General features: G+C 47.5%; 1 protein-coding gene across 1 annotated transcript in view; it reads right to left on the bottom strand.

The window, feature by feature from the left end:
• Positions 1-27,669, bottom strand: part of MYO7A (myosin VIIA) — a 101,178-nt gene that overhangs the window by 25,758 nt on the left and 47,751 nt on the right. Inside the window, exons 19-30 of the mRNA XM_012536694.3 lie at positions 27,581-27,665; positions 26,823-27,041; positions 26,259-26,366; positions 25,047-25,256; positions 24,473-24,676; positions 24,023-24,199; positions 23,510-23,599; positions 21,835-21,962; positions 19,530-19,656; positions 18,236-18,355; positions 17,522-17,695; positions 16,438-16,665 (exon numbers count right to left, since the gene is read on the bottom strand). Coding sequence (XP_012392148.1) covers positions 16,438-16,665; positions 17,522-17,695; positions 18,236-18,355; positions 19,530-19,656; positions 21,835-21,962; positions 23,510-23,599; positions 24,023-24,199; positions 24,473-24,676; positions 25,047-25,256; positions 26,259-26,366; positions 26,823-27,041; positions 27,581-27,665 — 1,870 coding nt within the window. The remainder of the gene's footprint in view (positions 1-16,437; positions 16,666-17,521; positions 17,696-18,235; positions 18,356-19,529; positions 19,657-21,834; positions 21,963-23,509; positions 23,600-24,022; positions 24,200-24,472; positions 24,677-25,046; positions 25,257-26,258; positions 26,367-26,822; positions 27,042-27,580; positions 27,666-27,669) is intronic.

The raw sequence follows: 27,669 nt of genomic DNA, 5'->3' as shown, positions 1-27,669 counted from the left end.
AGCCTGAGGGGGTGGAAGTGAGGAAATCCACAACCGGGAATGCTTGTGGAGGAAACTTGGACTGCCACAGAAGCAAAGAGCCATAGTTAAGTGATGCGTAAGGGGCAAAGCTGCCATTGCAGACTCTCTCCCATGTGCCAGCCCCTGCCTCCCCGGGGAACTAAGAAGGGCCCCCGCTGGGGCCAGCTCTCCTGTGCCTGTGACTGCTGGCTCCCCCACGTGCCCATCGCCACCAGGGCAGACTCATGTGCTCCAGGGCAGCCTCGGGAGCAGACCCCTGTGGGTGGCTCACACACAGAGGTGGGGCTGAAACGACAGCTGAGCCCCAGGGGACATGCAACTAAGGAAGAAAAGCTGAAATCTCTCTTCACAGCTGCACAAACCATGAATTGACACCCCCGTGACTGGCCTTGTAAAGTTAGCACCTACAGAACATCTGAATGGACAATAAGTGCTCCTGCAGCCAAGGCAGGTCTAGCTTTAGCAGCTGTAGACTTTGTGGGCACATACACATGAGGGTTGGGCTGGCCTAGAGTTGGAGCTGCCCCCATAGCATCCACAGTGGGTCCAGATCCATGATTACTGCAATCCTAGGACCTGACTTCAGTAGATCTATGCTGGTGGCCTGGTGAAAACAACATATGAGAGACACCAGGGCCGATTGCTGGCATACCCACATTTAAGGTGGGGCTGAGAGGAGTGCCAATGATGGTGTAATCTGAGAGCTCACACAACAGGTGAAAGGTGACACAACAGAGCATCCCCACAGATGAACAGCTCCAGAGGAGGAATACTCAGTGGCTTCCTTCCCAGTGGGAGTGCTCCAATCCTGCCTACCTCACAGTGCAGATCAGAACCACAGCTAAGAAGAAGATCTGGGGGCCTCTACTCCAACAACTAGGGAGTAAAGCCCATCTCTGATAGGGCAGTGACAACCACAGAGCAAAGGGGATGCTCTGCTCAACATCCAGTACAGGCTATGTTCACCACAACATCAGTCATACCTCCTATAAAGAGGCTAATGTCCAGAATACACTGAGGAAAGAAATGGCAGATATCTATACTAAAAACAACCCTCGCACCAAAAAATATTAAACCCACGCAGGCTACACATGGACATTCCCACATAAAATAGCCCTCCAAGACAGTGTGAGAGTCTGGCATTGGGCAGAAGAACCCCCAGAGCATTTAGCCCCAAAGGCCAGCAGGGCTTGAGGGCAGGAGCTCCACAGGGCTGGAGGAAATGGAGGCTCCACTCTTGGAGGGTGCACACAAGGTCTCACGTGCACTGGGACCCAGCACAAAGCAGTACCTGATAGAAACCTGGATTATACCTACCTAGGGGTCTTAGAGGGTCTCCTGGGGAGGCGAAGGTCAACTATCACTCACTGTGAAGGCTAGGACACTGAAGGCCCAGGGAATACTGATCAGAGTGAGATCTTCCAGGGGTGCACATTTCAGCACCAAGGCCTGGCTTGAGAGCTGGAAAGTCTCAGTCCAAACAATGCCCAAGATAAGGACACAGCCCCACCCATCAGAAGACAGGCTGGCTGAAGTCATACTGAGCTCACAGCCACCTCAAAACACACCCCTTCACACTGCCCTGCCCATCAGAGGGACAAGACATAGCTCCATCCACAAGAGGGTAGGCACCAGTCCCTCCCAGCAGGAAGCCTACACAAGTCGCTGGACCAACCTCACCCACCGGGGAGCAGACACCAGAAACAAGAGCAACTATGATCCTGCAGCTTGTGGAAAGGAGACCCCAAACACAGAAAGTCAGACAAAATTAGTTGACAGAGAAATATGTTGCAAATGAAGGAACAAGATAAAATCCACAAGAACAACTAAATGATGAGGAGATAGGCAATCTACCTGAAAAAGAATTCAGAGTAATGATAGTAAAGATGATCCAAAAATCTGAAAAAAAAGAGTGGAGGCACAGATCAAGAAGGTACAAGAAATGTTTAACAAGGAGCTATGGACTTTGCTGGTGGCGCAGCAGTTAAGAATCCACCTGCCAATGCAGGGGACACAGATTCAATCCCTGCTCCAGGAAGATCCTACATGCCGTGGAGCAACTAAGCCCATGCTCCACAACTACTGAACCTGCACTCTAGAGCCTGCAAGGTGCAACTACTGAGCCTGCGTGCCACAACTACTGAAGTCCGTGAGCCTAGAGCCTGTGCTCCGCAACAAGAGAAGCCACTGCAATGAGAAGCCTGTGCACTGCAACGAAGAGTAGCCCCAGCTCGCCACAACTAGAGAAAGCCTGCAAGCAGCAACAAAGACCCAACACAGCAATAAATAAATGAATGAATGAATGAATGAATGAATAAAATTTTTAAAATTATTTAGTTAGTTAGTTAGTTATTTAAAAACCCAAGGAGCTAGAAGATTTAAAGAACAAATAGAGAGGAACAATACAATAACTGAAATGAAAAATACTCTAGAAGGAATCAACAGCAGAATAAATGAGGCAGAAGAAAGGATAAGTGAGCTGGAAGACAGAGTGGTGGAAATCACTGCCACAGAACATAATAAAGAAAAAAGAATGAAAAGAAATGAGGACAGTCTCAGAAACCTCTGGGACAATATTAAACACATGAACATTCGCATTATAGGGGTCCCAGAAGGAGAAGAGAAAGAGAAAGAGCCTGAGAAAATATTTGAAGATGTTATTGCTGAAAACTTGCCTAACATGAGAAGGGAAAAACTCACTGAAGTCCAGGAAGCACAGAGAATCCCATGCAGGATAAACCCAAGGAGGAACATACTGAGACACATATTAATCAAAACAACAAAAATTAAAGACAAGAAAAATATTAAAAGCAACAAGGGAAAACCAACAAACAACATACCAGGGAATCCCCATAAGGTTATCAGCTGAATTTTCAGCAGAAACTCTGTAGGCCAGAAGGGAGTAGCATGATATATTTAAAGTGATGAAAGGGAAGAAACTACAACCAAGAATACTCTACTCAGGGACTTCCCTGGTGGTGCAGTGGTTAAGGATCTGCCTACCAATGCAGGGGACATGGGTTCAAGCCCTGGTCTGGGAAGATCTCACATGCCTCGGAGCAACTAAGTCCATGAGCCACAAGTACTGAGCCTGTACTCTAGAGCCTGTGCACCACAACTACTGAGCCTGTGTGCCACAACTACTGAAGCCCGCACGCCTACAGCCCATGCTCCACAACAAGAGAAGCCACCGCAATAAGGAGCCTCCACACTGCAATGAAGAGTAGCCACCACTCACCGCAACTAGAGAAAGCCCAGGCGCAGCAATGAAGACTCAATGCAACCAAAAATAAATAAATTAAATAAATAAATTTATTTAAAAAAAAAAGAATACTCTACCCAGCAGAGCTCTCATTCAGATTCAACAGAGAACTCAAAAGCTTTACAGCAAAAGCTAAGAGAATTCAGCACCACAAGACCAGCTTTACAACAAATGTTAAAGGAACTTCTCTAGGTGGGAAAGAGACCAGCAACTTAAAACAAGTTGGTTTTATATACAGTGGTACATATATACACTGCTAAATCAAAACCGCAGGGGAAATGCAAACCCAAAACTACAATAGATACACACACACAAAAGAAAAAGCAACCCAAACACAACACTAAAGATGGTGATCAAACCACAAGAGAAGAGAACAAAAGAGGAAGGGAAGAAAAAAGATGTACAAACCCAAAACAATTAAGAAAATGGCACTAGGAACATACATATTGATGATTACTTTAAATATAAATGGATTAAATGCTCCAACCAAAAGACATAGATGGGCTGAATGGATACAAAAACAAGATCTGTATATATGCTGTCTACAAAAGACCCACTTCAGATCTAGGGACACATACAGACTGAAAGTGAGGGGATGGAAAAAGATATTCCATGCAAATGAAAATCAAAAGAAAACTGGAATAGCAATACCTATATCAGACAAAATAGACTTTAAAATAAAGACTGTTACAAGAAACAAGGAAGAACTCTACATAATGATCAAGGGAGCAATCCAAGAAGAAAATATAACAATTGTAAATATATATGCCCCCAACACAGGAGCACCTCAATATATAAGGCAAATGCTAACAGCCATAAAAGGAGAACTCAACAGTAACACAGTAATAGTGGGGGACTTTAACAACCCACTTACAGCAATGGACAGATCATCCGGACAGAAAATTAATAAGGAAACACAAGCCTTAAATGACACATTAGACCAGATAGACTTAATTGGTATCTATAGGACATGCCATTGAAAGCAGCAGAATACACATTCATCTCAAGTGCACATGGAACATTCTCCAGGATAGATCACATCTTGTACCACAAATCAAACCTCACTAAATTTAAGAAAATTGAAATCATCTCAAGCATCTTTTCCAACTACAATGCTATGAGATTAGAAATCAATTACAAGGAAAAAAAAACGGTAAGGAACAAAAACACATGGAGACTAAACAATATGTTACTAAACAACCAATGGATCACTGAAGAAATCAAGAGGAAATTTAAAAATACTTAGGGACTTCTCTGGTGGTCCAGTGCTTAAGATTCCATGCTTCTACCACAGGGGGTGGTGAGTTCAATCCCTGGTTGGGTAACTAAGATCCCACATGCCACGCAGCACAGCCAAAAAGATTTTTTAAAAATACCTAGAGACAAACGACAACAAAACCACGACAATCCAAACCTATGGGATGCAGCAAAAACTGTTCTAAGATTGTATAGCAATACAATTTTACCTCAGGAAACAAGAAAAATCTCAAGTAAACAACCTAACCTTATACCTAAAGCAACTAGAGAAAGAACAAACAAAACCTAAAGTTAGTAGAAGGAAAGAAATCATAAAGGTCAGAGCAGAAATAAATGAAATAGAGACAACGAAAACAATAGAAAATATCAATGAAACAAAAAGCTGTTTCTATGAAAAGATAAACAAAATTGATAAACCTTTAGCCAGACTTATCAAGAAAAAAATGGAGAAGGCTCAAATCAATAAAATTAGAAATGAAAAAGGAGAAGTTACAACTGACACCACAGAAATACAAAGGATCATAAGAGACTACTACAACCAACTGTATGCCAATAAAATGGACAACCTGGAAGAAATGGACAAATTCTTAGGAAGGTACAATCTTGAAGATGGCAGAGTAGAAGGACGTGTGCTCACTCCCTCTTGACAGAGCACCAGAATCACAACTAACTGCTGAACAATCATCAACAGGAAGACACTGGAACTCACCAAAAAAGATACCCCACATCCAAAGACAAAGGAGAAGACACAATGAGACGGTAGGAGGGGCGCAATCACAATAAAATCAAATCCCGTAACTGCTGGGGGTGACTCACAAACTGGAGAACACTTATACCACAGAAGTCCACCCAGTGGAGTGAAGGTTCTGAGCCCCATGTCAGGCTTCCCAACCTGGGGGTCCGGCAACAGGAGGAGGAATTCCTAGAGAATCAGACTTTGCAGGCTAGCAGGATTTGATTGCAGGACTTTGGCAGGACTGGGGGAAACAGAGACTCCACTCTTGGAAGCCACACACAAAGTAATGTGCACATCGAAACCCAGGGGAAGGAGAAGTGACCCCATGGGAGACTGAATCAGCCCTACCTGCTAGCGTTGGAGGATCTCCTGCAGAGGCAGGGGGTGGCTGTCTCTCACTATGAGGACAAGGACACTGGCAGCAGGAGTTCTGGGAAGTACTCCTTGGTGTGAGTCCTCCCAGAGTCTGACATTAGCCCCGTCAAAGAGCTTGGGTAGGCTCCAGTGTTGGGTCACCTCAGGTCAAACAACCAACAGGGAGGGAACCCAGCGCCACCCATCAGCAGACAAGTGGTTTAAAGTTTTACTGAGCTCTTCCCACCAGAGCAACGCCCAGCTCTACCCACCACCAGTCCCTCCCATCAGGAAACTTCCACAAGCCTCTTAGATAGCCTCATCCACCAGAGGGCAGACAGCAGAAACAAGAAGAACTACAATCCTGCAGCCTGTGGAACAAAAACCACATTCACAGAAAGTTAGACAAGATGAAAAGGCAGAGGGCTGTGTACCAGATGAAGGAAAAAGATAAAACCCCAGAAAAACAACTAAATGGAGATAGGCAACCTTCCGGAAAAAGAATTCAGAATAATTATAGTGAAGATGATCCAGGACCATGGAAAAAGAATGGAGGCAAAGATCGAGAAGATGCAAGAAATGTTTAACAAAGACCTAGAAGAATTAAAGAACAAACAAACAGATGAACAATACAATAACTGAAATGAAAAATACACTAGAGGGAATCAATAGCAGAATAACTGAGGCAGAAGAACGGATAAGTGACCTGGAAGACAGAATGGTGGAACTCACTGCTGCGGAACAAAATAAAGAAAAAAGAATGAAAAAACCGAAGACAGCCTAAGAGACCTCTTGGACAACATTAAATGCAACAACATTCACATTATAGAGGTCCCAGAAGGAGAAGAGAGAGAGAAAGAAAGGACCCGAGAAAATATTTGAAGACATTACAGTTGAAAACTTCTCTAACATGGGAAAGGAAATAGCCACCCAAGGCCAGGAAGCACAGAAAGTTCCAGGCAGGATAAACCCAAGGACAAACACGCCAATACACATAGTAATCAAAGAGACAAAAATTAAAGACAAAGAAAGTATTGAAAGCAACAAGGGAAAAATGACAAATAACATACATGGAAACTCCCATAAGGTTAACAGCTGATTTCTCAGCAGAAACTCTACCAGCCAGAAGGGAGTGGCATGATATATTTAAAGTGATGAAAGGGAAGAACCTACAACCAAGATTATTCTCCCAGCAAGAACCTAATTCAGATTTGACGGAGAAATCAAAAGCTTTACAGACAAGCAAAAGCTAAGAGAATTCAGCACCACCAAACCAGCTCTCCACCCAATGCTAAAGGAACTTCTCTAAGTGGGAAACAAAAGAGAAGAAAAGGACCTACAAAAACAAACCCATAACAATTAAGAAAATGGTAATAGTAACATATATATTGATAATTACTTGAAACGTGAATGGATTAAATGCTCCAACCAAAAGACACAGGCTCACTGAATGGATACAAAAACAAGACCCATATATATGCTGTCTACAAGAGACCCACTTCAGACCTAGGGACACGTAGAGACTGAAAGTGAGGGGATGGAAGAAGATATTCCATGCAAATGGAAATCAAAAGAAAGCTGGAGTAGCAATACTCATATCAGATAAAATAGACTTTAAAATAAAGAATGTTACAAGAGACAAGGAAGAACACTACATAATGATCAAGGGATCAATCCAAGAAGAAGATATAACAATTATAAATATATATGCACCCAACATAGGAGCACCTCAATACATGAGGCAATTGCTAACAGCTATAAAAGAGGAAATCGACAGTAACACAGTAATAGTGGGGGACTTTAACACCTCACTTACACCAATGGACAGATCATCCAAACAGAAAATTGATAAGGAAACAGAACCTTTAAATGACACAATAGACCAGATAGATTTAATTGATATTTATAGGACATTCCATCCAAAAAGAACAGAATACACTTTCTCCTCAAGGGCACATGGAACATTCTCCAGGATAGATCACATCGTGGGTCACAAATCAAGCCTCGTAATTTTAAGAAAATTGAAATCATATCAAGCATCTTTTCTGACCACAATGCTATGAGATTAGAAAGCAATTACAGGGAAAAAAACGTAAAAACAAAAACACATGGAGGCTAAACAATATGTTACTAAATAACCAAGAGATCACTGAAGAAATCAAAAAATGCCTAGAGACAAATGACAATGAAAACACAATGATCCAAAACCTATGGGATGCAGCAAAAGCAGTTCTAAGCAGAAAGTTTATAGCAATACAAGCTTACCTCAAGAAACAAGAAAAATCTCAAATAGACAATCTAACCTTACACCTAAAGGAATCAGAGAAACAAGAACAAACAAAACCCAAAGTTAGTAGAAGGAAAGAAATTAAAAAGATCAGAGCAGAAATAAACAGAAACAAAGAAAACAATAGCAACGATCAATAAAACTAAAAGCTGGTTCTCTGAGAAGATAAAGAAAATTGATAAACCATTAGCCAGACTCATCAAGAAAAAGCGGGAGAGGAGTCAAATCAATAAAATTAGAAATGAAAAAGGAGAAATTACAACAGACACCACAGAAATACAAAGCATCCTAAGACACTACTACAAGCAACTCTGTGCCAATAAAATGGACAACCTGGAAGAAATGGACAAATTCTTAGAGAGGTATAACCTTCCAAGACTGAACCTGGAAGAAACAGAAAATATGAACAGACCGATCACAAGTAATGAAATTGAAACTGTGATTAAAAATCTTCCAACAGGAGGAGCCTCCGCAATGGCGCCCGCCAGCATGGGCTTTGTGCAGTAGAAGGAGCTCCCCTGTATGTGCTGCAGCTGCCCTCCGCCTCTCCAGGAGACTCTCCAAGACCAGCAGGTTTTCAAACTAGCCACAGAAAAGATGCCGAATCATCTCCCAGGGTAAAGGAATAATCGTTTCCAGGCTGCTCAGAGTGAAGGAGGACACATGGGAGACTGATACACAGACTTCCCACCGTTCCTGTTTTCAGCTCCATACTCCACCCTTACCTTCTGAGCCGTGTGGATGAAAGGCTCTTGGTGCTGCAGCCAGGAGACAGTGCTGTGTCTCTGAGGTGGGAGAGCCAACTTCAGGACACTGGTCCACAAGAGACCTCCCAGCTCCACATAATATCAAACGGCGAAAATCTCTCAGAGATCTCCATCTCAACACCAGCACCCAGCTTCACTCAACGACCAGCAAGCTACAGTACTGGACATCCTATGCCAAACAACTAGCAAAACAGGAACACAACCCCACCCATTAGCAGAGAGGCTGCCTAAAACCATAATAAGGTCAAAGACACCTCAAAACACACCACCAGACATGGACCTGCCCACCAGAAAGACAAGATCCAGCCTCATCCACCTGAACACAGGCACTAGTACCCTCCACCAGGAAGCCTACACAACCCACTGAACCAACTTTAGCCACTGGGGACAGACACCAAAACCAATGGGAACTACGAACCTGCAGCCTGCAAAAAGGAGACCCCAAACACAGTAAGATAAGCAGAATGAGAAGACAGAAAAACACACAGCAGATGAAGGAGCAAGATAAAAACCCACCAGACCTAACAAATGAAGAGGAAATAGGCAGTCTACCCGAAAAAGAATTCAGAATAATGACAGTAAAGATGATCCAAAATCTGGGAAATAGAATAGGCAAAATGCAAGAAACATTTAACAAGGACCTAGAAGAACTAAAGATGAAACAAACAATGATGAACAACTCAACAAATGAAATGAAAAATACTCTAGATGGGATCAATAGCAGAATAACTGAGGCAGAAGAACGGATAAGTGACCTGGAAGATAAAATAGTGGAAATAACTACTGCAGAGCAGAATAAAGAAAAAAGAATGAAAAGAACTGAGGACAGTCTCAGAGACCTCTGGGACAACATTAAACGCACCAACATTCGAATTATAGGGGTTCCAGAAGAAGAAGAGAAAAAGAAAGGGACTGAAAAGATATTTGAAGAGATTATAGTTGAAAACTTCCCTAATATGGGAAAGGAAATAGCTAATCAAGTCCAGGAAGCATAGAGAGTCCCATACAGGATAAATCCAAGGAGAAATACACCAAGACACATATTAATCAAACTGTCAAAAACTAAATACAAAGAAAACATATTAAAAGCAGCAAGGGAAAAACAACAAATAACACACAAGGGAATCCCCATAAGGTTAACAGCTGATCTTTCAGCAGAAACTCTGCAAGCCAGAAGGAACTGGCAGGACATATTTAAAGTGATGAAGGAGAAAAACTTGCAACCAAGATTACTCTATCCAGCAAGGATCTCATTCAGATTTGATGGAGAAATTAAAACCTCTACAGACAAGCAAAAGCTGAGAGAGTTCAGCACCACCAAAGCAGCTCTACAACAACTGCTAAAGGAACGTCTCTCAGCAAGAAACACAAGAGAAGGAAAAGACTTACAATAACGAACCCAAAACACTTAAGAAAATGGGAATAGGAACATACATATCGATAATTACCTTAAATGTAAATGGACTAAATGCTCCCACCAAAAGACACAGATTGGCTGAATGGATACAAAAACAAGACCCATATATTTGCTGTCTACAAGAGACCCACTTCAGACCTAGAGACACATACAGACTGAAAGTAAGGGGACGGAAAAAGATATTTCATGCAAATGGAAAGCAAAAGAAAGCTGGAGTAGCAATTCTCATATCAGACAAAATAGACTTCAAAATAAAGACTATTAAAAGAGACAAAGAAGGACACTACATAATGATCAATGGATTGATCCAAGAAGATATAACAATTGTAAATATTTGTGCACCCAACATAGGAGCACCTCAATACATAAGGCAAACACTAACAGCCATAAAAGGGGAAATCGACAGTAACACATTCATAGTAGGGGACTTTAACACCCCACTTTCACCAATGGACAGATCATCCAAAATGAAAATAAATAAAGAAACACAAGCTTTAAATGATACATAAAACAAGATGGACTTAATTGATATTTATAGGACATTCCATCCAAAAACCACAGAATACACATTTTACTCAAGTGCTCATGGAACATTCTCCAGGATAGATCATATCTTGGGTCACAAATCAAGCCTTGGTATATTTAAGAAAATTGAAATTGTATCAAGTATCTTTTCTGACCACAACGCTATGAGACTACATATCAATTACAGGAAAAGATCTGTAAAAAATACAAACACATGGAGGCTAATCAATACACTACTTAATAACGAAGTGATCACTGAAGAAATCAAACAGGAAATAAAAAAATACCTAGAAACAAATGACAATGGAGACACAACGACCCAAATTCTATGGGATGCAGCAAAAGCAGTTCTAAGAGGGAAGTTTATATCAATACAATCCTACCTTAAGAAACAGGAAACATCTCGAATAAACAACCTAACCTTGCACCTAAAGCAATTAGAGAAAGAAGAACAAAAAACCCTCAAAGTTAGCAGAAGGAAAGAAATCATAAAAATCAGATCAGAAATAAATGAAAACGAAATGAAGGAAACAATAGCAAAGATCAATAAAACTAAAAGCTGGTTCTTTGAGAAGATAAACAAAATTGATAAACCATTAGCCAGACTCATCAAGAAAAAAAGGGAGAAGACTCAAATCAATAGAATTAGAAATGAAAAAGGAGAAGTAACAACTGACACTGCAGAAATACAAAAGATCATGAGCGATTACTACAAGCAACTCTACGCCAATTAAATGGACAACCTGGAAGAAATGGACAAATTCTTAGAAATGCGCAACCTGCCAAGACTAAATCAGGAAGAAATAGAAAATATGAACAGACCAATCACAAGCACTGAAATTGAAACTGTGATTAAAAATCTTCCAACAAACAAAAGCCCAGGACCAGATGGCTTCACAGGTGAATTCTATCAAACATTTAGAGAAGAGCTAACACCTATCCTTCTCAAACTCTTCCAAAATATAGCAGAGGGAGGAACACTCCCAAACTCATTCTACGAGGGCACCATCACCCTGATACCAAACCCAGACAAGGATGTCACAAAGAAAACTACAGGCCAATATCACTGATGAACATAGATGCAAAAATCCTCAACAAAATACTAGCAAACAGAATCCAACAGCACATTAAAAGGATCATACACCATGATCAAGTGAGGTTTATTCCAGGAATGCAAGGATTCTTCAATATACGCAAATCAATCAACGTGATACACCATATTAACAAATTGAAGGAGAAAAACCATATGATTATCTCAATAGATGCAGAGAAAGCTTTCGACAAAATTCAACACCGATTTATGATAAAAACCCTGCAGAAACTAGGCATACAGGGAACTTTCCTCAACATAATAAAGGCCATATATGAGAAACCCACAGTCAACATCGTCCTCATTGGTGAAAAACTGAAAGCATTTCCACTAAGATCAGGAACAAGACAAGGTTGCCCACTCTCACCACTCTTATTCAACATAGTTTTGGAAGTTTTAGCCACAGCAATCAGAACAAAAGGAAATAAAAGGAATCCAAATCAGAAAAGAAGAAGTAAAGCTGTCAGTTTGCAGATTACATGATACTATACATAGAGAATCCTAAAGATGCTACCAGAAAACTACTAGAGCTAATCAATGAATTTGGTAAAGTAGCAGGATACAAAATTAATGCACAGAAATCTCTGGCATTCCTATACACTAATGATGAAAAATCTGAAAGTGAAATCAAGAAAACACTCCCATTTACCATTGCAACAAAAAGAATAAAATATCTAGGAATAAACCTGCCTAAGGAGACAAAAGACCTGTATGCAGAAAATTATAAGACACTGATGAAAGAAATTAAAGATGATACAAATAGATGGAGAGATATACCATGTTTGTGGATTGGAAGAATCAACATTGTGAAAATGACTCTACTACCCAAAGCAATCTACAGATTCAATGCAATCCCTATCAAACTACCACTGGCATTTTTCACAGAACTAGAACAAAAAATTTCAGAATTTGTATGGAAACACAAAAGACCCCGAATAGCCAAAGCAATCTTGAGAACGAAAAACGGAGCTGGAGGAATCAGGCTCCCTGACTTCAGACTATACTACAAAGCTACAGTAATCAAGACAGTATGGTACTGGCACAAAAACAGAAAGATAGATCAATGGAACAGGATAGAAAGCCCAGACATAAACCCACACACATATGGTCACCTTATCTTTGATAAAGGAGGCAGGAATGTACAGTGGAGAAAGGACCGCCTCTTCAATAAGTGGTGCTGGGAAAACTGGACAGGTACATGTGAAAGTATGAGATTAGATCACTCCCTAACACCATACACAAAAATAAAGTCAAAATGGATTAAAGACCTAAACGTAAGGCCAGAAACTATCAAACTCTTAGAGGAAAACATAGGCAGAACACTCTATGACATAAATCACAGCAAGATCCTTTTTGACCCACCTCCTAGAGAAATGGAAATAAAAACAAAAATAAACAAATGGGACCTAATGAAACTTCAAAGCTTTTGCACAGCAAAGGAAACCATAAACAAGAGAAAAAGACAACCCTTGGAATGGGAGAAAATATTTGCAAATGTAGTAACTGACAAAGGATTAATCTCCAAAATTTATAAGCAACTCATACAGCTTAATAACAAAAAAAAAACAACCCAATCAAAAAACGGGCAGAAGACCTAAGTAGACATTTCTCCAAAGAAGATATACAGACTGCCAACAAACACATGAAAGAATGCTCAACATCACTAATCATTAGAGCAATACAAATCAAAACTACAATGAGATATCATCTGACACCAGTCAGAATGGCCATCATCAAAAAATCTACAAACAATAAATGCTGGAGAGGGTGTGGAGAAAAGGGAACACTCTTGCACTGTTGGTGGGAATGTAAATTGATACAGCCACTGTGGAGAACAGTATGGAGGTTCCTTAAAAAACTACAAATAGAACTATCATATGACCCAGCAATCCCACTACTGGGCATATACCCTGCGAAAACCATAATTCAAAAAGAGTCATGTACCAAAATGTTCATTGCAACTCTATTTACAATAGCCCGGAGATGGAAGTAACCCAAGTGTCCATCATCAGATGAATGGATAAAGAAGATGTGGCACATATATACAATGGAATATTACTCAGCCATAAAAAAACCGAAATTGAGCTATTTGTAATGAGGTGGATAGACCTAGAGTCTGTCACACAGAGTGAAGTAAGTCAGAAAGAGAGAGACAAATACCATATGCTAACACTTATATATGGAATTTAAGAAAAAAAACCTGTCATGAAGAACCTAGGGGTAAGACAGGAATAAAGACTGTGTTCTACTAGACCTACTAGAGAATGGACTTGAGGATATGGGGAGGGGGAAGGGTAAGGTGTGACAAAGCGAAAGAGAGGCATTGACATATATACACTACCAAACGTAAGGTAGATAGCTAGTGGGAAGCAGCTGCACAGCACAGGGAGATCAGCTCGGTGCTTTGTGACCGCCTGGAGGGGTGGGATAGGGAGACTGGGAGGGAGGGAGACACAAGAGGGAAGAGATATGGGAACATATTTATATGTATAACTGATTCACTTTGTTATAAAGGAGAAACTAACACACCTTTGTAAAGCAATTATACTCCAATAAAGATGTTAAAAAAAAATCTTCCAACAAACAAAAGTCCAGGACCACATGGCTTCACAGGAGAATTCTATCAAACATTTAGAGAAGAGCTAACACCCATCCTTCTCAAACTCTTCCAAAAAATTGCAGAGGAAGGAACACTTCCAAACTCATTCTATGAGGCCACCATCACCCTGATACCAAAACCAGACAAAGATACTACAAAAAAAGAAAATTACAGACCAATATCACTGATGAATATAGTTGCAAAAATCCTCAATAAAATACTAGGAAACAGAATCAAACAACACATTAAAAGGATCATACACCATGATCAAGTGGGATTTATCCCAGGGATTCAAGGATTCTTAAATATATGCAAATAAATCAATGTGATATACCATATTAACAAATTGAAGAAGAAAAACCATATGATCATCTCAACAGATGCAGCAAAAGCTTTTGACAAAATTCAAAACCCATTTATGATAAAAGCTCTCCAGAAAGTGGGCATAGAGGGAACCTACCTCAACATAATAAAGGCCATATATGGCAAACCCACAGCAAACATCATTCTCAATGGTGAAAAGCTGAAAGCATTTCCTCTAAGATCAGGAACAAGACAAGGATGTCCACTCTACTATTATTCAACATAGTTTTGGAAGTCCTAGCCACGGCAATCAGAGAAGAAATAAAAGGGACACAAATTGGAAAAGAAGAAGTAAAACTGTCACTGTTTGCAGATGACATGATACTATACATAGAGAATCCTAAAGATGCCACCAGAAAACTACTGTAGCTAATCAATGAATTTGGTAAAGTAGCAGGGTACAAAATTAATGTACAGAAGTCTCTTGCATTTCTATACACTAATGATGAAAAATATGAAAGAGAAATCAAGGACACAATCCCATTTACCATTACGTCCAAAAGAATAAAATATCTAGGAAGAAACCTACCTAAGGAGGCAGAAGACCTTTACTCTGAAAACTATAAGATGCTGATGAAAGAAATCAAAGATGACACAAACAGATGGAAAGATATACCATGTTCTTGGGTTGGAAGAGTCAAAATTGTCAAAATGACTATACTACCCACTGTAATCTACAGATTCAATGCAATCCCTATCAAAACACCAATAGTATTTTTCACAGACTTAGAAGAAAAAAATCTTAAAATTTGTATGGAAAAACATAAGACCCCAAATAGCCAAAACAATCTTTGGAAAGAAAAATGGAGCTGAAGGAATCAGGCTCCCTGACTTCAGACTATACTACAAAGCTACAGTGATCAAAACAGAATGGTACTGGCACAAAAACAGAAATATAGATCAATGGAACAGGATAGAAAGCCCAGCAATAAACCCATGCACCTATGGTCAATTTATCTATGACAAAGGATGTAAGACTATATCATGGAGAAAAGACAATCTCTTCAATAAGTAGTGCTGGGAAAACTGGACAGCTACATGTAAAAGAATGAAATTAGAACACTCCTTAACACCACACACAAAAATAAACTCGAAATGGATTAGAGACCTAAATGTACTGGATACTATAAAACTCTTAGAGGAAAACATAGGCAGAACACTCTTTGCCATAAATTGAAGCAAAATCTTTTTCAACCCGTCTCCTAAAGTAATGGAAATAAAAACAAAAATAAACAAATGGGACCTAATTAAACTTAAAAGGTTTGCACAGCAAAGGAAGTCATAAAGAAAATGAAAAGACAACCCATAGAATAGGAGAAAATATTTGCAAATAATGCCATAAAAAAGAATGAAATAATGCCATTTGCAGCAACATGGATGGACCTGAAACTAACACAACATTGTAAATCAAATATACTCCACACACAAAACAAAACAAAAAAATATATACTCCACAAATAAATAAATTAAATAAGTGATCTAAAGAGGTCAAAAAAAAAAAAGAACAATACAGCAAGTTCTGAAGCATGTACAGTCACTGCAGCAAAGCAGGAACTACTTGCAGAATTCAGGCTACTCTTCAAAGCCCTTGCTCCTATAGATCGTGTTAAATCCAGGAGAAGCCTAGATAATGCCCAGCCTCCATCTGGCTAACCTCCACATTTGCTGACGGTGAGTCAAGGGCAGCAACACTCAGCCCAATTCAGCACACAGGTGACTTGACCAAACAAACTCAGCCAGAAAATTAGCTCTCACTCACCTTCTCACACCTGTACTCCCCAAACTTGACCCCTCGCACCACCTGCTGGTAGATGAGGTTGGTGGCCACATTGTCTTCTGAGGGGTTGTGCCAGGGAGTGAAGACCTCCTTGCGGAAGAAGAGCCTCCATGGGGCGTTGCGCTCCTGGGCGCCCTGCTCCTTGGCATACTGCTCACACTGGGAGATGGCGTCCATGACGTGGTCGCTGCCACTGCCCAGGGAGGACACCTGCGGGCACAGGGCTGGAGGTCACCCAGTGGAAGGGTGAGCAGGCTGGGAAGGACCGCAAGGAGCTACTGACTGTGCCAACTCTTCTCATTTGGATGGAAAACCAAGGCTCAGAGAGAGGAGGGGCTTGCCCAGGTCACCCAGGAGGCAGACCAGCCACGTGGGAGTTTCCATTTCCTAGTACAAGCCTTTGGTGAAACTCTGATGGACAAATGGCCACTGAAAACACGGGAGGTAGCTGTTGGTGAGAAAAGTCCAGGCAAACGGCATCAGACAACATGTGCCTATCGCTGGACCTGCTGGGGTGAGGGCTGGGGGTCACCTCTGCTGTGGGTGGTGATGCTGGGTGTGGAGGCAAAATCACCCACGCCCAGGGCCAGCTCAGCAGAGAAGACTCCAAGCCCAGATGTGCCCCGGGAGGTATACACTCTGGCTGGTCGGTAACAAGTGAAGAGGAACTACCATAGCAACCTGATAAGGAATCACATGCCCATTTGCAAATGGGAAAACCCATTTTTTTTATATCAGCGAGCCAGTGGCTCTCTCTCTCTCTGCCATGTTCTTCTTCTGTCACCAGCAGAGGATTGAATCCACCTGTGCACACACGAGTGCAGTAAGCCCTGGATTTCAATCACCAGTGTGCTGTTGGGTTTCTCTTTAGGTGCTTTGGAACTCTCCCTGATCCTAAGGAGTTGGGGCAGGACCGGGGTTACCACTGGTTTACAGGAGGAAACTGAGGCCCTGGAAGGTCAGTAACCATGCAAGGGCACCTGAGCCAGTAGGTGGCAGCACTGGGGTGGGAGCTGGTGGGTGGCCCTGGGGGCGCCAGGAGGAGGGGCATCAGGGCCAACCTCACCTTATCAAACAGGGCGATGTAGAGGGAGAACCCGAAGCGGTCCTTGAGCGAGGTCTTGTCCGCTAGCGCGTTGCAGAGCTCCTTGGCCGTGGTTGCCGAGTCTGTCAACAGGGTCTTGGTGGTCCCGTCCATGAACGTCACAGGCAACATGATGGGCTTCTTGGACTTGGTGGCCTGAAAGTGATCCAAGGCTTTGTGGGAATCCTTTCACTTCAGAACATCTCCCTCTGAGCTCCTGGCTCCCTGCTCCCTATGGGGTTGGAGCCCTCGGACCTCAGCATCCCACGGCGCATTGCCTGTCCCTGGTCACAGGTGCCCAGGGAGCCCTGCTGTGCTCCCCACCCTGAAAGGACCTTCAGGGTCCCTGAGGTGGGGCACTAGGGCTGGGTGGTTGGGCTTTGCCACATTCAGGGGCTTCTGCCCTCCTGTCATGTAACCATCACAAGACCCTGTGAAATGAATATCTTTACTGTCATGTTGCAGATGAAGCCACTGAGACACAGAGGAAACCCCCTGCCCAAGTCACTTTGACTATAAAGCCAGCAGGTGGGAGTCCTCACCACTGTGGGCTTTCCCGTTCCAGTAGCCCTGAAATTCCAGAACTTGAGGGTGGGTGCTTGAATGACCACAGAATCCCAAAGTAGGCAATGTTTCTGGGGCACTGGGGTGCACTGGCGACACACACACACACACACACACGCCTGGGGGCCACACCTGCAGCTCCAGCCAGCTTGGTGGCTGTGTCCGTGTCCCATTGACGAAGGTCCTCCGGAGCCGCTCCTCACAGTATGGGGCATAGCCAGGTGGTCCCCCGTGGATGAAGTTCCGCAGGTACTATGGACAGAGGACCAGCTGAGGGGGCCCCACTCCAGTCTCCCTCGGCCTCCCCACCTGTGAGATAGTGTGGGACCTGGGACCCTCTACTGGAGTGCTTGCACCTGGACAAACGTCTCCTCCAACAATAAAATACAAAGAAATCAAAAGGGACTAAAAACTGCACACATGTGCGGTCAGGGCAATTATGAACAATAAGATACAAAAAGGCCACAAACCAACTGCCAGGAGAAAAGCAGGGAACTGCCCATGACCCCTGCACACAGCACCACCAAGGGGGTGGGCAGACCACCTAAGCCCCCCCTCCAGCCCGACCCACCAATCCGCCACCGCCCTCACCTCGTTTAAGGGACCAGCCCGCCCCCACTCAGGGAGTGAGCAAGGGCCCCTGTTTCTTGTTCTCACTCCCCTCGTGCTAAAGCAGCATGAGTCCCAGTAAAGCCTTGCCTGAATTTCTTGTCTGACCTCTTATCAACTTCTATCGATTAAAGAGGACCCAGGTCGGTAACCCCCGGACCATCAGAGCAGCCTCACCGGGTCTCCTGCCTCTGGTCCCTCCACCCACACTGAACCCGCTCCTCAAGGCCCATCCATCCCCGTCCCCCCTCGGCTTTCCAGGCCTCCCCACTGTCCTCCAGATCAAGTCCACCTCCCTCACGTTTGGCAGCACGGCCACCATGATCCGGCCCCGCCTAGTCTCAGCTGCACCTCCTGCCTCACCCCACACACCATACCCCCTTCACCCAGCTTAACTGCTCCTCTTCCTCCAGGGCCCACCTCCCTGAGCCCTCCCTCTTCGCAGCGCTGACCAGCTGGGTTGATCCAGCCGTCACCTGCTCTGCCTCCGTGTCCCCAGCACCCAGGGCCTGACACTAAGGAGGTCACGAAAGGGCCTGAGATGAACGGAAGTGCTTCAGACCAGCATGTGGTCTAGGGGGCGCTGTTGTCACGTTCAGCATCCACATAATGAAAATGGGGCTCGGAGGAGATGGAGCGCAGTGGTGGGTGCCCAGGAGGAGGGGGCCTGAGGAGGTGGGGAGGCCTGGGAGGAGATGACCCGGGCAGGGCCTCATTGCCAAGCCCCTCTGAGTTTCCTCCCCGTGCTCTGCCCCTCAACCCCAGGGACCGGGCGCGGCTCCCCTTCCCACCCCCGGAGGCCAAAAGCCTCCCCTACCTTAACGAACTTCTCAGAGGGGGCAAAGCAGCCCACGCAGAGGGACACGAGGATCCAGCCCCGGGCGTAGCTGCTCTTGGAGGGGTTGTGGGTGAGCTGCTTGCTGATCTGGCAGTAGATCTCATCCCTAGGCGGGCGGGGGTGGGGGGCAAGGACGGGAGACGCACTGCCTCAGAGGGAAAGCCCCACCCCTCCCAGCAGCAGGTAGGATGCTTGCTCTCCCACTCGCCAGAGACCACCTGGGAGGAGGCAGGCGAGGCCAGGTGGGGAAGGCTGAGCCCAGGGCTCTGCGGCTACCGCAGGAGATAGGCTCATCAGGCAGGAAGCACACACGTTCCTGACTCCAGTCCAGAGTCCACGGCCGGGGCCCCATGATCCAGAGGGCGGTGCGTACCCTGCTCCTGGGCACAGTGGCCCCAGTCACTGGTGACCACTTTGATGAGAAGCACAGGCTCCCCACGTGCCTCCTCCCTCACCAAGCTGCACGGCCTGGGCAGGTGAGCTCACCTCGGAGCCTGGCCCACAGACACGGCAGCAGGTACAATTTCTACTAATGGTAACTGGCAGAGCAGAAACAGGAAGGACAGCTGGGGAGTTTCTCTGGGGGATGGAATGACGTTCTCTTGATGTAGTGCTATAATATTTGAATATTGAAATGGCCATGCTTTACTTCTGCAATCAGATTAAAGCAATGAAGGTAGTTTTTCGTTTTGTTTTCATTTTAAAGGGAAATGATACCACCCCTTCCTTACAGGATTTCTGTGAAGAAAAATGAGCCAAGGCGTATACAGCACCTGGCACGGTGCCCAGCACAGTAAACCCCCCGCAGATGCCAGCCTAGCTGCAGCTGTGAAGATGCTGCATGCCCCCTGCAGGGCCAAGGGCGGGACCCCCCCAAGATGGAGTGACCACCAGGGGGCACTAACTGCTGCTCCTCCCTCTGTGAAGGGCAGGTATCTAATTCAGTGGCTCCCCAATTTTGAGAGCTCATGGACCAATGCAACCTCAAAATAAATTGTGGACGTCGCTAACTTATTATCAAGACAATAAGGACATTTAAAACACACCACACACACAGCACCTGCCCACTATCTATCACAATCATTTTATAAAACAAATGTAATTTTAATATCCAAAAAGTAGGAAGGGCAAAATCTCAGAACAAAGAACAGTGCTTTAAACAAGTCAAATTTAGAAACATCCTTATTTTTCCCATCTTGCTACAGACCAGTGACAACTATCACCCGTAGCTGGGAGCCCCTGACCCCGTTCGATTCATGGACAGGGAGACGGAGGCCGGGAGGAGGGAGGGATTAGCCATGGTCCCTCAGGGAGTTGGCACCCCAGGCTTCTAACGGTCCAGGGCTCCTGGCACTGTGTTCTCTAGAAGTACCCCTTTAGGTCTGATGGTGAGCTAACTGGGAGGCAAATTCTTGCCCTTAAACATACCTTGGGCAGCCACCTTTTCTTCCTGGAGGCTGGCGGCCCCAAGTGCTACATCTCTGGCGAGCGAGGTAGTCACTGGCCTCGAGGAGCAATGAAAGGGAGGCCAGTGACCCCTGGGCAAACCTCTTCCTCTCTGGACCTCATGTCTCCCACTGGGAAAATGACACTTGACCTCCCCACCCGGCCCATCCTGCTGTCCTCCCAGCCAGCACACACAAGTTCATGGGATCAGCTCTCCTAACCAGCCATCCCGTGCAGATGGAGTTCTCAGAGAAACCCTATCTGCCTTCCCTCCGCTGATGCAGCTGAGTTGATTCCGTAATTGCTCCTGGAAAGTCATGGATCATCGCAGCTCCTCCCCAACACCCCAGGGACCTGAGCAAAGGCCTCTCCTGGGCCTGCGTGGGGAAGGAGCCACTTGCAGGATCCCAGGCATTCTGACCACAGTAACCCTGACCACGGGCCTGGGCTGGGTCACCGAAGGTGCCGGCAGGGATAGGGTTACAGCAGAAGATGCATGTCAGATAATGCTAACAACAGCTACCGTTTACTGAGTGCCCACTGTGTAGGTCCTGTGTCACACTTTCCATAGTTTTATCTGCCCACAAGCCTACAAGGTAGGTACTTTTATTATTCCATCTTTACAGATGAAGAAACTGAAGCTTACAGAGCTGAAATCACTCTACCAAGGTCACACAACCAGCTAGCAGCAGAGCTAAACCCTGGCCTGCTTTGCTTAATCAGTTGCTAAAGTGACAGAGCTACCACTCAGCCAGCAAAAGCCTTTCAGGTCTGGAAGTACGGGATGCCTCCCCTGACAGCTGTCCCCTCCCTGTGCCCCTGCCCCTCAGGCACTGACCGGAGCGCTGGCCGCAGGATGCCGTTGCCAATGATGAAGTGCAGCTTCTCCAGGTTGGAGGTGGGCCGGTCCTCCAGCATGCTGTTGCCCTGCACCGTGGACTCTCCGTCATGCAGCCTCTTGGTCACCTGGGCCACAGGGAGGGGCAAGGCTTGACCAAGGCTTGGCCGGGGCCCTGCTGTTTGCCTGAGTCTGCCCACTCCCCCAGAGAGCAGAATCCTGGGAGTAGCCAGAGAGCTGGCTCCCCACCACTGTCACAGCCCCGCCCATGCAGAACAGATGCTGGGTGGATGCCTGGCCCGGGGCTACGTGCTTCTGGGGATAAGGCTCCTCTGCAGCCTCCTTGACATCTACCCCCAGCCCTACCCCAGGGAAGTCCCCTCATCCAGGCCAGGGGCTCCTCTGACTCCTGATGGGATCCCTCTCTCTCTGAGGTGGGCCACGCACCACTCCGACACCCAGAGTACACCTGGGCTCCAAACACCCGGCCACCATCACCTGTCATTAACTCCCTGGCTTCTGTGTGAATAGCCTTGGGCCTGGGTTCTTATAGATGGGCTTTTCCTCTCTGGTTCCACATGGGCCACAACGCCAGCCCCGCGCTCTGCCCAGAGACAGGGTGAGTGGCAGGAGCACGCCCCTGCAGGCAGTCCTCATGTCTGCTGAGCACCCACGGCCATCATCTCACGCCATCATTCCAGGAAGCCACTAGCAGGCATTTTCTTCCCTGGGTGCCTTGGATACCGAGCAGTGGAGCTGGGACTCAGATCTGGGGTAACATAGCTACAAGACTGGATTGGAGCCTCAGATGGGGAACAAAATGAGGACAGAGACAAAGCAGGCTGAGGAAGCCCAGGAGAAGCAGCCTGACTCTGCTGTAGAGGGGAAGGACCCCCCCAGGCACAGAAGAGGAAGGAGGAATTTTAGGCAGAGGGACCGGTGTGCACAAAAGCAGGGGCATGGAGGAACCAGTCCCTCTGCACCGTGAATGCCTTAGTTTGTGTCTGTCGGCCCTCCCAGCCTGGACTGTCCTGGAGCAATGGGCCAGGACGGTGCTCAGAAAACACAAGGTGACTAAATGAATGACAAACAAACTAATAGTGTTAATGCCCCATGGGCACTGTTATCCCACAGAAAATTCTCTTCGACTAAAAGGTCCCTGGATCAGGGCTTCCCTGGGGGCGCAGTGGTTGAGAGTCTGCCTGCCGATGCAGGGGACATGGGTTCGTGCCCTGGTCTGGGAAGATCCCACATGCCGCGGAGCGGCTGGGCCTGTGAGCCATGGCCGCTGAGCCTGCGTGTCCGGAGCCTGTGCTCCACAACGGGAGAGGTCACAACAGTGAGAGGCCCACGTACCACAAAAAAAAAAAAAAAAGGTCCCTGGATCAAAGGCATCGGGTCCATGCCCTGGCACGTCCTCCCTCTCACCATCTGCCACTCCAGCCCTCCCCAGCTCTCGTGGCCCATCTTCCAGGAAGCCTCCCTGACCGACCCCAGCCTGAGAACAGCGCCCTCTCCCTTGCATCCTGTCTGCCTGATCACATCCAGCGCTGTCCTGCTGGCCATCCTGGTCCCCTGAGGACAGGCAGTATCCACTCCACTCCCGTCCCTGTTGGTCCCAAGCCCAGCCTTGCCCCAGCCTGGGCGACCAAGGCCGTGCAGGGTCTTTTCTGACCTCCTCTGTCAGTTTGGACTTCTTCTTCAAGGTCAAGTGCACCAGTTTGTGCCTCACGCTGCTCTTCTTCTGCCCCTCAGGGAGCTGGGCCTGCCGGACAAACAGGGGTCAGAGTCAAACGACTGGACCGAAAGTAATGACAAGAGCAGTTGACAACGTGGTTAGAACTGTCTCACCTCCACACTAACGTGTATCACCCCAGCCCATCAGCCCAGTGACAAATGGGAAAACTGAGATTGAAAAGCGTAGTAACCCACCCACCGCCTCCCAGCAAGTCAAAATTGAAGCTGGCTGTGACTGCAAAGCCTGTCTGCCCTGCCACATGGCCTCAATCGTGGTCAGCACTTTACAGTTTATATCAAGCTCACACTAATCGTTCCCAGGAGTAGACAGAGGAGGGCAGGGGTCCGGGAGGTGAGGCAGAGGCAAATTTTGGGGTGCTCCTTCTGCTGAGGACCTTAAGGCTGGGGGTGGCCTGGAAGGGACCCTGGCCAGAGGGCACCTGCGACTCACCTCACCCTCGCCCTGCAGGGCCTGAAGCTCCCTCTTGTATGTTTTCTTGCCCAGAGTCTCATAAATCTTGGTCATCACGGGAATCTTCTCGCTGCCGTCACTCATGGCCGTGTGGTACTTGGGCTCAGGGAGGTCCCCCATGAACCGGAGGACAGTGATCCAGACCGCCAGGGCCGCCTGGGGACAGACCCAGGCCAGTCAGAAAGCCTGAGTGCAGGATGTGGCTGAAGCCGTCAAAATGACCCAGGGGTGGGGGAGAGGCTGGGGAACCCCACTCCCGCCAACCGGAGGAGGACCACTGAGCTGAGTGCCTTGTGGGCGTTCCTCAGGGCCTTGCCCTGTGGCCCGGCCGCAGGCTGGGTGCGGGATGAGGTCAGCCCTGGTCCCTGCACAGCTGGGCCCCAGCCCCTCGGCACCCACGCTGCCAGCACAGACAGCCCCAGCCCTCACCAGCTGGTCGCCCTCATCATCGTGGTACAGCAGCGGCTGCTTGAGCGGCCGCCGGGTGTAGGTGTGCGTGGTCGTGCCCTGGAAGTAAGTGGCAGCGAACTTGGCGAATTTATAATCGGAGAGGTCTTCCTCATCCTCATCAGGCAGGGGCAGGGCCGCATCCAGGTCTTCCTCCACCATCTCCCTCCGCCCGCGCTCCAGGTCCTGGGGAGGCAAAAGGGGTTCCCTGCCATAGGGGCAAACGGGGCTGGGCTGCAGTCCCCCAGCCTGTCCCTGTAGGGCCAGCTCTTCCTCCAGAAGTGTAGGGTGCTGTTCATCCTGTTCACTCCCCAGACAGAGCCCAGTGCAAGGTAGATCCTCAACACATGAATGAATAAAGGCTTGTGAATGGCCCTGGAGGGGAACAGTGATTGGCCCAAGGTGGCTGGACAGGGCCTGGGACTGCGGCCCCGTCCCAGGTCATCACAGCTGCCTTCTGCTCAGAGGGGACCACGTGGACTTTAACACAGAGGGGCGCAAGAGGAGGGACAGCACCACACTGGGGCCTGTTCCAGCCCCTTCCCCAGCTTGGTACCTCGAAGCCACTAGGTGCCTGGCCCTCCTGGCCTGGCAGGCTGCCCGAAGTCCCCAGGAAGCCAAACATCTTGTCCACCATGTCCGAGTGATTGATGGGCTCGTGGCGGGCCCTCTCCATCTGCTCCAGGAGCTCCTTCTTCCGCCGAGACTCCTCCTTCTCCTTCAACTCCCGCTCTGCGTCCTCACGGGCCAGCTGGGCCAGGCGCTCCTGCGAGGTGGGGGTGATGCAGCGTCAGGGAGCAAGCCCCCCGTGGGGAGCCCACTGGAGCCCCTGCAGCAGCCAGGCCAGAGTCCCAACCTCCTCGGGGCCCTCCTGACCGCTGGGAAGGACAGAGCCTCGGGCCTCTCCACCCTGGGACACACCAGCTCATCCCTCACAGCTCAGTGCAGACAGATGCCCGGTGCTGAGCCACAGACAGCTCACAACAAGCTCAGACAGTAACGTCACCTGCCTGCCTCGAGGCTCAGCTGGGACCACCTCCTCCAGGAAGCCTGCTCAGGTCTCCCCACCCGAAAGGGACCACACCAACCCCAAAATACAAGAGCCACTGGGTATAGGCTCTAGACCACCGCCGTCCAATAGAAATATAATGCAAGCCACATACGTAGTGGCTACATTCAAAATAGTTTTTCAAAAAATAGGTTAGATCAACTTTAATAATGTATTTCATTTAACCCAATATTTCCAAAGTATTATCTTGACATGTAATTAATATTAAAAAATAGTACTGAGATATTTTATATTCCTTTTTTTTTTTTTTAACTGAGTCTTCAAAATCTAGTGTGTAATTGGGAATTCCCTGGAAATCCAGCGGTTAGGACTTGGTGCTTTCAGTGCCGTGGGCCCGGGTTCGATCCCTGGTCGGGGAACTAAGATCCCACAAGCCTCACTGCGTGGCCAAAAAGAAAAAAAAGAAAAAGAAATCAAGTGTGTATTTTGCACTGACAGTGCTTTGCCCTTTCGAGTGCTCTGTAGCTACGCCTGGCTGGGGGCTCCCACCCCAGCTCAGGCTGTTTATCCTGTTACAACACAGCTGAGGGCCTGGACCCGCTCGCCCTGGAGCCACAGCCCTCTGGCCTGGCCTGGCACAGAACAGGCACCCAGCACACGAAGGAAGGTCGCGTGGACAGGGGCTGGACAGCCGGTGTTGGCTGAGGGCTGCTGAACCAGTGAATGGATGTCTAAGGAGTCGGCACATCCCCAGCTCACCTGATGCTTGCGTTCAGCCTCCTCCTTGGCCTTCTTGGCGCTCATCTCCTTCCGGAGCTTCTGCTCCTCCGCCAGCCGCATTTTCTCAGCCTCCAGGCGCCGCAGGTACTGGGGGAGGGGGCGGCAGGGTGCGCACCAAACCGTGTGTGACCCTCACGGTGCTTCCCGCCAGCTCGACCCCACCCCACCCCGGCTGAGTTCTGGGACTGGGAATGACTTTGCCAAATAATTTGGTAGAGGGAAACTGAGGCACATGAGAAACCCTCCAGGTGCTACAGCGGGTTGGGGGCACCGCTGATCCCAAAGCCACAGCAGGTTCGCCTTGGCCTCCCAAAGAGTCACAGCAGGGACTGGGCCCCTGCCCTGCCCCTGGCTGGAAAGAGGGAAATGAGGGAGCCAGTCTTGTGCATGCTTCCAAAGAGGTAGAGCCCTACATCCCCACCCCCGACAGGCTCAGGCCACACGTGGGGGCGATGTGTCTGCCTGAGGTGGAAGAGCACCCCTCGGAGGACACAGCTCTCACAGGGCTCAGAGCTGTGTCTGCTGTGGACCTGGGACCCTTACCTCAGCCCTGAGGCGCCGGTGCAGCCTGCGGGCGATCATGCCCCGGGCGTAGGCCTGCACGGTGATCACAGCCCAGAGGCGATGACGGAAAGCCTTGCGCACCAGGTAGGCGCGGCAGCGGGCCTGGAACCCGATGATGCGCCGGCGGGCCAGGCAGTACTGCTGGTGCAGCTTCCGGGAGCGGTGCAGGGCTTGCAGCCGCAAGAAGCCCAACCGCATCTGCAAGGATGGCCGCCTGCTGAGAACCAGGGCCCTGATTCCAGACCAACCCTGCCCAGTGGAGGTCACTGCCCCGGGCTCCACTCTCCAACCTGCATGCCCCGAAGGCACAGCTGTCTCCTCTCAGACCAAAGTTTCCCAGGGAGTGGCCTTGGCTTCCCCTGTGATGCGGTCCCCCCAAGAGACTCCCATCCTCAGACCAGGAGCGGGCCTCCTTCCTGTCCACCTCCCCAGCCCCAAGGCCAGTTCCTTCACAGGGGTCCATGGGACACACCCGTTCCTGGCCCCCTCTGAGGTGTTTAATAACCCAGGTGTTCATCACCCACCAAAACATTCCAGAAGAAAAGCACAAACATTGCTGACCAGATGGGGAGAGCTGCAAAAACAGACTCGGACTTTGGGCTGGAGGAATGGTAGGGGCTGGCAGGGTGGCAAGAGGTCAGCCAGGCCCCGCAAACAGGTAAGTCCTGCTGCTATGGCAACAGGGCCAGGTTCAAAGGCTTCATGAGGCAACAAGCAGCTCCCTCGAGGAGGCTCACCAGCCCGTAGTTCTTCCTGCAGTTGTGGCCCCGCCAGTGCCTCTGGATCAGCGTGGCAGCGCTCTTCAGCTTCAGGAAGTTGGACCTAA

Source organism: Orcinus orca, chromosome 8, assembly GCF_937001465.1.
Source record: "Orcinus orca chromosome 8, mOrcOrc1.1, whole genome shotgun sequence".
In the NCBI taxonomy this organism is placed as follows: domain Eukaryota; kingdom Metazoa; phylum Chordata; class Mammalia; order Artiodactyla; family Delphinidae; genus Orcinus; species Orcinus orca.
The sequence above is the reverse complement of the archived record's forward strand: the minus strand, read 5'-3'. Positions and strand labels throughout refer to the sequence as shown.